The 11,389-nt window shown below is 46.3% G+C and overlaps 1 protein-coding gene across 3 annotated transcripts; it reads left to right on the top strand.

Moving 5' to 3' along the window:
• Window positions 1–108: 108 nt before the first annotated feature.
• Window positions 109–10,830, top strand: mapk14a (mitogen-activated protein kinase 14a). Of its 3 annotated transcripts, none has more exons than XM_086113592.1 (12): window positions 109–492; window positions 1,662–1,791; window positions 2,990–3,048; window positions 5,417–5,528; window positions 5,633–5,662; window positions 6,345–6,392; window positions 6,488–6,602; window positions 7,362–7,433; window positions 8,726–8,805; window positions 9,508–9,586; window positions 9,811–9,984; window positions 10,072–10,830. In XM_086113592.1, exons 1-12 carry the CDS (start codon window positions 374–376, stop codon window positions 10,134–10,136), a joined length of 1,083 nt encoding a protein of 360 aa, XP_085969718.1. In that variant the 5' UTR covers window positions 109–373; the 3' UTR covers window positions 10,137–10,830. The 3 variants fall into 3 exon arrangements, with proteins under 3 accessions (XP_085969718.1, XP_085969709.1, XP_085969726.1); XM_086113583.1 differs by lacking the exon at window positions 8,726–8,805 and adding an exon at window positions 8,025–8,104; XM_086113600.1 differs by lacking the exon at window positions 8,726–8,805 and having other exon boundaries at window positions 7,362–7,468.
• Window positions 10,831–11,389: the final 559 nt, after the last annotated feature.

The raw sequence follows: 11,389 nt of genomic DNA, 5'->3' as shown, positions 1-11,389 counted from the left end.
TCACTGCGGTATCGGCACTGAAACGCGGTCCTTCGATCTCCCGCAATCAGCGTGACAATTGAACGCAGCGCGAGTTTCGGTCACGTTCGCTCCGCGTTTGGTCTCGCGAGCTTTGGCGCCGTGTTGCAAGTGGGGCAGAGTTGCGACTGGAGGCATCGAAAACAAAGTGAACGTTTTAGGACTGTGCGTGCAATCAAACTGGGATTTTGCAACATTTCGCAAGAGGACAAGGCTAACTTTCAAGTTGTCGCACGGCCAGGAGGAAATAAACAAAGCTCGCTGAGATTTTGGTTTCGTAAGTTTTGGGGAAGTTGAAGTCCGGCTGCAGACGAGACGAAAGTGAGTCGACTTGGCAGTCCGGTGGTCGGCAGCAATGTCGCAGAAAGAGAGACCCAAGTTTTACCTGCAGGAAGTCAACAAAGCCATATGGGAAGTCCCGGAGCGCTATCAGAACTTGTCTCCGGTCGGCTCCGGCGCGTACGGATCCGTTTGGTAAACAACTTTATGCTACTTTTAGTGTACCACTCAACTTTTGCCGCCCCCCCTCCGCCGCCCATTCATTTCGATGAGGCCTTAGTTCGCCGTGCTAAAGCTCGTTAGCACGTCTTCACCGATAGCATTAGTTATCAGAAAACGTTTACCTTCAATGAAACGCTGACCATGCTCGCGCATATATAAATATATACAGTATATATATATATATATATATACATACATATATATATATATATACACACACACACACACACACACACACACACACACACACACACACACACACACACACCGTATGTATGTATGTGAATGCGTCACATAGCCTGACGCTGTGATGCCCTGATTAAAGTGCTCCGAATGCATTCAAATGTGCATTCTGCGGGATGAAATAGCTTTAATACAACGGAAGAATGATATTGTGGTCAGGTACAGGGTATTGACAAAGAATGGACGGCTGGTTGCCTGCCAGTCAGTGCCAGGGCGCGTCCAACCGCAAGAAAAACTCAACTCAACTGTATTTATAGAGCACTTTAAAACAACCACCGCTGTATACAAAGTGCTGTACATGTAGCATATATACAGCAGTAAACAAACACATTTTTAAAAAGTATGTGAACCCTTTGGATTGACCTGGATTTCTGCATGAATTGCTGATCTTCATCTAAGTCACAACATTCGATAAACACAGTTTGCTTGAACTAATACCACATAAACAATGACATGTTCCCATGTATTTTTATTGAACCCACCCTGTAAACATTGTAATAACTAGTTGACCCTCCTTTGGCGGTGGGAGAAACACACTTAAGCATGGGAAGGAGATGCAAACTCTGCACTTGAGCTTGAGCTTGACTGTGACCCAGATGTTACTATTCCACTGTGACACTTTCAAAACCAAAACAATGAATTGATCATTTTTTTCAAAGGAAATGTAATTACATGCCTCATTATTATGATTGCATTGATTAATCTCGGACTTCAATAATGTGCAATGTGGTTTCACACAATCTGGTCGGTTAGCTCGCGGCAGCGGTGACGTTTTTAGTGTGGAGACAGTGACCTGACGTTTCCTGCTGATCTTGCTCGGGGATTTTTTTTTTTTCCACCTGGTGTGCCTTCTGCAAATGATTGTCAAGGGCGGTGCGCTAATGTTTGTTTTCCGACAGTTCTGCTTACGACGTGAAGAGCGGCCTAAAATTAGCGGTAAAGAAGCTCTCCAGACCCTTTCAGTCCATCATCCACGCCAAGCGCACCTACAGGGAGCTCCGTTTGTTGAAGCACATGAAGCATGAAAACGTGAGTCCGCTGCTTTGACTTTCGTCACCGTGTATGTTGTAAGCCCGGGTGATGAATTGATTTTTGGTCAACTTTGAGCATGTTAACGTTGAAAGGCAAAAAGCTTAAACCATATCGTACAATATGAAAGGTTTTTTAAATATCCCTCAAAAAACTCATTTTGAATACAGCAATCCCTCCTCCAACGGGGCAGTTATGTTTCAGACCACACCCACCATAAGTGAAATCTATACTATAGCTATCGGAGCTGCCAACTTTGTAGAATGCGAGCTCCTTAAACTCACACCGCTACTTGTTACAGATATTAAGCAAAAAATGTCACGTTTCACATTGCTCAAACGGGTTGAAAATGAGGACAAATATGTTGTTAGCCAAAAGCTAATGACTACAGGCTAACCTCAATCACCGCAAGCCTTAATAGATTCGTATCAGCGAGTAAGAACAAGGGCAGCGACACAATGTGAAGCTTCATTGCCAGATTATTACGTCCAGTAACGTGCAGACAACAACTGTGTCTACTAATAACTTTGCTGCTGTGAATTGGGAATTTCTCCATTGCGAGACTATTAGTTTTCTTATTTTGTCGTAATAAAAATGTCGTTCATCAGAGAATCGCCTGACACTTTCAGGCACATTGTCGTGATTGTTTCGACACTTGTCGGAATCCGCAAATCCGCAGTGGCTCTTTGAAGTTGAGCTAATGGCGGGTACTTTTTTTTTTTGAGAGTCGTTTGGTAACGTTATGATCACATGGGGTCATTTTTCGTACGTGTTCCCATGCAATGACGTCATGGAGCGACATGATCACACTTTTCCAAAACGTTAATAGCTCCTCCCACCTCATTTCTCCGCCTATCCCCATGTCTCATCGATTGGAATTCTGGTGGGAGGTGCTCGCGTGTCAACAGAGGGGCAAACACAGAGGAAGTTATCGATGGAAAAATAAGATGAGCCCCAAATACTTCCTGCACGTTGTGCCACATTCATGCATGTTCGCAGTCTTGCCTTTCATTGTGTTTGTATGAGCCACAAAATGGGACTTGTGACGCTTAATTTTTTTTTACTGCAAATCCACTGAATTTGAGCCTAATTTTTGTGACCAAAGCCTGATATTTTATTTTAAGGCCATATCGACCAGCCCTACTTCCCTCCCTGTTTGCCTTGTGTTGTTGATTTGTTTGGACGCTTGTATTTGCAGGTGATCGGCCTCCTGGACGTTTTCAGCCCTGCCACTTCTCTGAAGGAGTTCTCAGATGTGTAAGCTGTACACCCCCCCCCATTAAGAGTTCAATCCGTGTGTGCGTTGTCTCTTGGCAAACATTTTGTGCCCTGCTTTGACATCTCCCTCCAAAAAGAATAGAGCTCAGAACCGACGGCAGCCAGCGTTAGCACTGATTGAAACCTTGATTTAAAATTTTTTTTTCAAACGACGACAGACCGTCAAATCGGTAATCGGCCCTGCCCTCAAACTCATCTTTGCATTGCAATCAAGAATGAGTGACTTGATTTTGAACATGAAATAGCCACCCAGCAGAAGAAAAACCTAAACATGCGCCAAAGACTTGCCGTCATTTCCAATAACAACCCAGGCGAAACTTAGCTCCTCTGTCACAGAAAAAGAGCTTTTGATCACGATGTGTCACTCTGAACTACTTCCTTGACACCGATTCCTGCTTCCCTGTTGGCTTTAGCGCCGTTTTGTGGCATCATATGGCATTGCAGAAAGAGTATTTGCCGACATTTTCAGCAAATCGATGAAGCTAGGTCCCACAGATAAAAAGAAAAAAATGCAAATAGTGGGTAGTTCACTGGAAGTGTTGATCCTTCGGACATTTTGAGCCACGCGTTTTAAGACACGCTTTCAGATCGAAATCGACGACGGCTCCTTAAAAAGATAGCCTGTGCAGTTAATCAAGGTCTTATGACTGCGGCCGCATGTTCTGCTAAGAGTCAAATGGGCATGCAGGAGTTGTCGGCTCTCTTCTGCGAGCGCTAAAAATAGCCTGCTGGGGGCGAGGCTTTCTCACAGAATCCGCCATGAGAAGCTTTCTATAGGTGACGGGGACCTCTCGAAATCATTCATTTCCAGTCCGGCACAGCAGAGTGTTGCGCCATCATGTCTGCATGATTAGACCATGTTCAGGTCATATGAAACGGTCTACCCGTTGCGTCTTTCATGCAGCATATTTCCATCATGTGTGCGCCCCTAAGGTGCCATATTACAATACAAGACAATACATGCTGATTTATATAGCGCTTTCACAACAGCTGCTATATTGACATTCTCTTTCAAACTCATTCACTGCCAGCTCTGAGAGTTCTGGATATATGTCACGATCGCAGCACTCACTCTCGACTAACTCTCATGACACATTCTTTAAATTTCTTTTTTTTTTTTTTTTTTTTTTTACAATACAAGACATATTTATTGATAATGGCGCTTTCACAACAGCTTCAGCTGTCACAAAGCGCTTTAAAGAACAGTTATCCATTCATTTTCCGACCCGCCTAATCCTCACAAGGGCAGTTGGCGGGGGGGGGGGGGGGGGACGACACCCTGAACCGGTTGCCAGCCCCATCGCAGGGCACACAGAGACCAACGACCGTCCGCGCTCACACTCACACTCACACTTAGGGACAATTTCGAGTGTTCAATCAGCCCGCCGTGCATGTTTTTGGAATGTGGGAGCAAAGCGGAGGACCTGGAGAAAACCCACGCGGGCACGGGGAGAACATGCAAACTCCACGCAGGAAGGCCGTCGTGCGACGTCTGCACTATGAGCTCGGCGCGCTAACCACTGGCCCACCGGCCACCCGCAGTTAACATCCATCCATCCATTTTCTGAACCGCTTTATCCTCACTAGGGTCGCGGGGGGTGCTGGAGCCTATCCCAGCTGTCTTCGGGCAGTAGGCGGGGGACACCCTGAATCGGTCGCCAGCCAATCGCAGCGCAGTTAACATAAAATAACAAAATAATACAACACAACACGCAAGATAAAAACGCGGACAGTCGTGCTATCTTCACCACTTTTCCTGCATATGCTTTGTTGTTTAAAGCAGTTCGCGATGAAAGAGGACAGAAGCCGAGTGTCCTTTCACCAGTGGAACTGCAAACGAGAAGCTGTTTAACTCAATTCAATAACAAATGTCAAAATACGTTTGCAAAAACCTGAACATTTCCTGGCAAGATATAAAAATACGTTTAGTGTGTCTTTGTTTTATTTTTAAGTAAAAATATTAATAAAGGGCTTTGCGCACCTCCACAGTCAGTATCGAGATTGTTGGATTGTCAGTCTGGTAAATGACCTCTAGATGGCCCCGCAGTGGCTTTGATCAGAACTTGGCGGTGGGAGCGGGTGTGCGGTTGGGGTGTGTTCCTGCGACCCTACGTCACGAAGTGGTGTGCGCAAGCACTGAGATGTGAGCTGAGAAAAAAAGGATGACAAAGTCCCATCCTCATCCTTGACCAACACATTCGCTTTATCGGGTACTTCATGATTCGTTTTGCATCATTTTGTCTATTTGTTGACTTTGCTTTTGTGTGAGAAAGAGCAGCGGGGCAAATCAGTTTGGGGCATTTTTTTTTTGTCCCAAGCATTCATTCAATCTGTCATTCATCGGCAGGTACCTCGTAACTCATTTAATGGGCGCGGACCTCAACAACATTGTGAAATGTCAAAAGCTGACAGACGACCACGTGCAGTTCCTCATATATCAGATCCTCAGAGGCTTGAAGGTGAGTTTTACCCCTCGGTCGTTTTATAATCCTCGGCAGCGGTGAATTGGAACTCGAGCGGCCCCTGCGCATGAATGGACATCATCTCCGTTGTGTCTCCGCAGTACATCCACTCGGCGGACATCATTCACAGAGTAAGTGCAACGGCGTGGAGTCACTTTGTAGTGTGTGTGAGCACTTGGTAGTAGCAAACATGCAATGTTTATCTCTGGAGTAGAAAAAGACAATTGGAGCGGCAAATTGGCGCCGTCGTCAAGGCCGGCTTCTTTCAACTTAGGCAGCTGTGTAAAGTCAAGCTTGTCCTTTCTCAAGAGCACTTGGAAACAGTCATTCATGCCGTCGTCACATACGTTGCGAGTCAGCCAGTCCTCCATGAAGCGTCTCCAGTTGGTCCCGAATGCTGCTGCTGATACTCGTGAGAGGGAGCGCATCACTCCTACTCTGGCGTCCCTTTTTTCGAGTTCTTTTTGAAGGGCCTCTGATTTGTTTTCAAATCAGGAAATGGCCTCGCTCCACCTGACCTCTCGGAGCTCCTCCTCCCGCTGCCCAGTGACATCAATATGAAATGCATCCGTCCGAGAGTCGCGGGCGTGCTAGAAGAGGCTCCAGCTGACAAATATTGATCAAATCATTTTCATTGCCCTGCTCGAGCGACATTTACTTGAGTCATGAGTGACTAACATGAACTCATTTAGTACCAGCAAATTCTCGACCAAGTCTGAAAAGACGTTGAAAAATGTCTTTGGGAGTGAATGAGTTTAAAGGACACAAATGGTGGCCTGGCACAACTAATCTTTTTTTTTTTCCTCTTCTCAGGATCTGAAACCCAGCAACCTGGCCGTCAATGAGGATTGTGAGCTGAAGGTGCGTCATCGCGCCGCAAATAATCTGAATGAAGCAAAAGACGTATCTGTGTGTCATGAGCCCCCCCCCCCCCCCCACCCCCCTTGGCCTCACAGATTTTGGACTTTGGCTTGGCGCGACACACCAACGACGAGATGACCGGCTACGTGGCCACGCGCTGGTACCGCGCCCCCGAGATCATGTTGAACTGGATGCATTACAACATGACCGGTAGGGTGCCATCAAACATCCATGTCGTAAAATACCGAATGACAATTTATCACGGCGCAGGATCGATACTCTCACAAATGTGTCGTTGAGCGGCTAGCTAGCCTTTGTTTTTTTGTGTGAATCTGAAAATTTTTGAGAAATCTAATTGCGATTTTTTTTCCACTTCCCAATATTGTGGTTGCGATGGAATATGCACATTTTTTTTCCAGGGTTCTCTCCCATATATTTTTTGGGTGGTGAATCTGCATTACACAAAATAAAATCACATCAAATTTTTGGTCAAGTGGACCATGAATTGATCTGGAAAGTCATTTAAAGTTAGCACTTTGACTTGCAGTGTTTTACATTTCCACGACGACGTCATGAAATTCAACCAAACGCACGAGGCCCTAACACAAGTCAGTCAATCCGAAATCAGCTCGCACGGCGCGGGCACCCGCGGCGGCTCCTCTCGTTGTCTGTTTAAGAGGGAGGAAATTTCATCTGTGCTGTACGTTGCACATTTGACAATAAAGTTGTACTTGATACTAATAACGCCCACAAATCACTGCAGCTACTCTTTGTTTTAATGAAACAATGTGATGTAAACGTGTGGACAGTAGCGGTACTTCATCTTCTGTCAAAATCCTCAAAGGATTAAAAGAAGAAAAAAAAATCTCACTGCACAACGGCTTTATTGTGACGTTATGAAAACGCGATCAGAATAACACGAGCCACTTGTCTGATGGATAAACTTTTGCTTGTGTGTGCGTGTTGCAGTGGATATTTGGTCGGTGGGCTGCATCATGGCGGAACTTCTCACAGGAAGAACGTTGTTCCCGGGAACGGACCGTATCCTTCACATGGGAGAGCCGCCGCCGCTGCGTGTAGGCGTCGCTTTTGTCCAAACTTTTTTTTTTTTTTTGTCTTTGACGCCTTTGCCTCCACATGCGAGACTGCCTGAGGGTGTTTGGTGCAAGCAGTCTCTATTTTCCTCACTTTTCTTCACGTCGGGGTTTCACTTGCGGGTTTCACTTTACGTGCTTGACCGCTGGACGGCCTCAACGGCTGCGACGGGAATAGACTCGGAAAGATTTCTCCATGCCGGATTTTAATTTGGACAGTCACCTTATTGTGAAAAGCAACCCCCAACCCCGACCCCGGGGCTTTTCAACATGACGAATCGAATCAGCCGGGTAACGCCACCATCGCTTGCGAACGAATGATTTTTTTTTTCCGAGAGAGTGGTCGCAGACGAGCAGTTGTCGCGTGTGCGCTCCCGGCGGCCGTACGAGGCACCTCGTCTCCTCTCCTCGGTCGACGCGTTGATCAAGCAGCAGTTTGGCGGTGGGGGCGCGGCGAGGAGGCCAAAAAACTCCCGAGCGGGTCCCGTGGTTTCCGTTCTTGTGTTTGTCAGCGTCTTCCTTGAACACATGCTGGTAGATATTGATCAGTTGAAGCTAATCATGCTGCTGGTGGGAACGCCGGGGCCTGAGCTCTTGATGAAAATTTCTTCAGAGTCCGTGAGTTGCCGACGACACGCCGAGGCGGTTTGCTCGGCGCCGCGCCGCATCGCCGGCCGCATCGCCGGCCGCATCGCCGGCTGCATGTGTTGCATTGCATCATCAAACATGAGAGAGGCTTTCTTGGGAATCGCTCACTAGCCCCTAAATCCCCGAGCCACGTTGTCGGTGTGCGATCATTAGAAAATCATGTTTTTGTTTTTTTTATGTGTGACGGACGGGTTGAGACAAGTACGTGCTCTTCCTCTTCGCGGACCGGCAACCACTGCAAATTTGCTCGCGGCTCGCAGGCGTGTCTCCCAAACGGGCCGCGAGCGGTTGGCGATATAGCGCACCGCAAAAGAATGCCCCTCGGATAGTCATTCGGGAGTACGGATAGAGTGAAGGATTCCCAATCCAGCCAAAGTCTGTTTTTGATGGTTGCGGACGCCATCTTTGCGCCATTTCCCACTCTTGTCTTCTGTCCTCTGCCTGCGTGCGTTCTGTCCCTTCGGCTTCGAAGCGCGCCGTTTGCTTCTCGGCGTAGCGACAGTGTAACCCCCCCCCACCCCCTTCCAGAAAAGGCTTTGCTAACCAACTCTGCCCCTGTCGCTATACTCCCCCTTGACACGAGCCTCGTAGACATAAACCAACTTCAGCAGATAATGCGCTTGACGGGAACGCCGCCGGCGTCGCTAATAAACAGGATGCCCAGCCACGAGGTGAGCGCGCCGAGCCGTTGTTCACCGACAGCTCGGGGTCCGCAAAACGATTTGGAATAAAACCTTCATGTGGTTTTTTGTTTTTTGATGAAGCTCTTGTATTGGCTCTCGGTCATCATAAGGTGATGTATCGAAATCGTTTTCAATCATGTTTCAATCGACAGCGAAGACCGGGTGACAATGCCAACGCATCAGCTCCATCCGTGTCAGCCATTTTCCGTTGCGCTTATCCTCATGAGCCGGCCAGTCGGCGGGGGACACCCTGAACTGCTCGCAAGCCAATCGATCGCAGGACACACAAAGACAAACATTCACACTCGCACCCGGGGTGATTTTATGTGGAAATCCATGAGGAGAAATGACCGCTTTCCCAACATATGAACGCACAGCGCGTTTTTGGCAATTTTCAGGGGAAAAAAACCCCCATTTGAAAGCGAGTCTGCTCTTTGTCTGCGTCCTAGCCGAGGCAAAGCTCTTTTTGAACTGCGCAATTATTGTTAAAAAAAAATAAATGTCCCCGAGCAATAAAGTTGAAGATTGCCCATTTGCGAATATCGATGATTCACGCAGCCCTTGATAGAAGTAAGCGAGTCGGGACAAGAAAATGCACGGAGCATGAAGTCATGCGCACGGACCCGAATGTTTACAACGTGTTGCGACTCGTGAGAAGCTTTGATGGAACTGTTTTGATTCTTCCCGCAGGCCAGAAACTACATCAGCTCCTTGGCGCACATGCCCAAGAGGAATTTTGCTGACGTGTTTATCGGTGCCAATCCGCAAGGTACTAAACTGGGCCGGTTGCAAAAGCTGCACACCCCCCAAGTGTGACACGAGGGGGGAACACTGTATCAAACCGGGCCAAAATAGAGACGCGACATTTGCACATTTCACAGATGTTCAAGTTCATTTCGGGTGTACAATTTTGCAATTTTTTATTTTATTTGAGCGCGTTCCAAAAAAATGATTCGAGTGCTAACATCCGTTCTCTCTCGCTCTGGTATGAAGCTGTCGACCTGCTGGAGAAAATGCTGGTTCTGGACACCGACAAACGGATCACGGCGGCCGAGGCGCTGGCCCACCCGTACTTCACTCAGTATCACGACCCCGACGACGAGCCCGAGGCCGAACCGTACGACCAGAGCTTTGAGAGCCGCGAGCTGGAGATCGAGGAGTGGAAACGTATGTCCATCGTCTTCATGCCCTCAACTCTGATGCGCGTTTACGTTGGCGCTGCCTTAAAAATTCGGACGTTCTGACGATTTGCAGGGTTGACCTACGAGGAGGTGTGCAGTTTCGAGCCCCCCATCTTTGACGAGGATGACATGGAGTAATGGGAAGCCCCTCCTTGATCCCAGCTGACAAATTGTAAATATTTTTGCATTCATAGCTCTCCAGACACGCAGCAAGCACCGACCAGTCTGCCTTTCGCGAGGCTTCTTGCTCCCGGAGGAAAACGTCAAACCACTAAATATGCTTCTTGTCATCATCCGTGAAACAAGTTTCATTTTCATCTCGTCTGTTTTCGGTCAAATCACATTTTTTACTCACCGCTGTGACACTCGCATGCTGAAGAAGGTGGCACTTGAGAGCTGTGCCACCTTGCGTTCTTGCAAGTATTTTGCCAACTCAAGTAAATGTTCATCCGCCATTCATCAGGTGAAGCTGCAACATTGACACGGATGTTCTGACAATATTTTTGATTCAGCAATTTCTATTTGACCGACAATTTTTGCAAATTCAAAGTTGAACACAAAAGCATATGACAAATGTGCCGCATTTACAATGAATTGTGCATCCCTGTCCAGAATTTGCCCAAATATTTCTTTTTTTTTTTTTGTGCTGACTGCTATGTGAGTGTCAAATGTGGCAATAGAAAAACTGCTTAAATGTGTAAAAGAGCTATTTGAGATCTATTTATACTTTGTGGAGGATGTATTTATAAATGAGAACTCCCATCTATTTTCAGTCCAACAGAGTATCGACTTGTCATTCGATAAGCAAAATAAAAACTATTTTTAAGACGTCCCTTTTGTATGTTTTCGTGTCTTGTGTAAATTAATCATTAAAAAAAAGTTCACCTGCTATACATTGATATGTGATGAAATATAGTACAAAATATTTAATGTAAACCAACATATTATTTCAATGGCAATGTTGACCTATTGGAGATGTAAAAAAAGAAGAAAATGAAATTCTTAAAATGTAGAAGATAATTAGAATATAGTTCAGTTTTTTTTTGTTTTCTGAAAAAAAATGATGTGTGTGTAGGATGCATTTCCATTGTATTTCTGATTAAACGGTGTAGGTAAATCAACACAAACAATAGATTAAATTATAACATCTTCGATTTACTATCCAACTAAAATGGCAATCCGAGCATAGTATATATCTTTAATAAATACATTAATAATGTAGTACAATGAATGAGTCTTGTTTTGCTACCTCGATTTTTAATTTGCCGTCATTCAAGCCCTAATCGGCGATCATGAAACGATCCATTTCAAACGTTGATTGTCATACCAAATCCACTTTGTTCTGCGCACGCGCAGTCGTTGACCGGCAGCGCCGCTGATGTCACCAGCTG

The sequence above is a fragment of the Hippocampus guttulatus genome, chromosome 1 (assembly GCF_054856545.1).
Source record: "Hippocampus guttulatus isolate MCC_2025c chromosome 1, RoL_Hgut_1.0, whole genome shotgun sequence".
Taxonomy (NCBI): Eukaryota; Metazoa; Chordata; class Actinopteri; order Syngnathiformes; family Syngnathidae; genus Hippocampus; species Hippocampus guttulatus.
The sequence above is the reverse complement of the archived record's forward strand: the minus strand, read 5'-3'. Positions and strand labels throughout refer to the sequence as shown.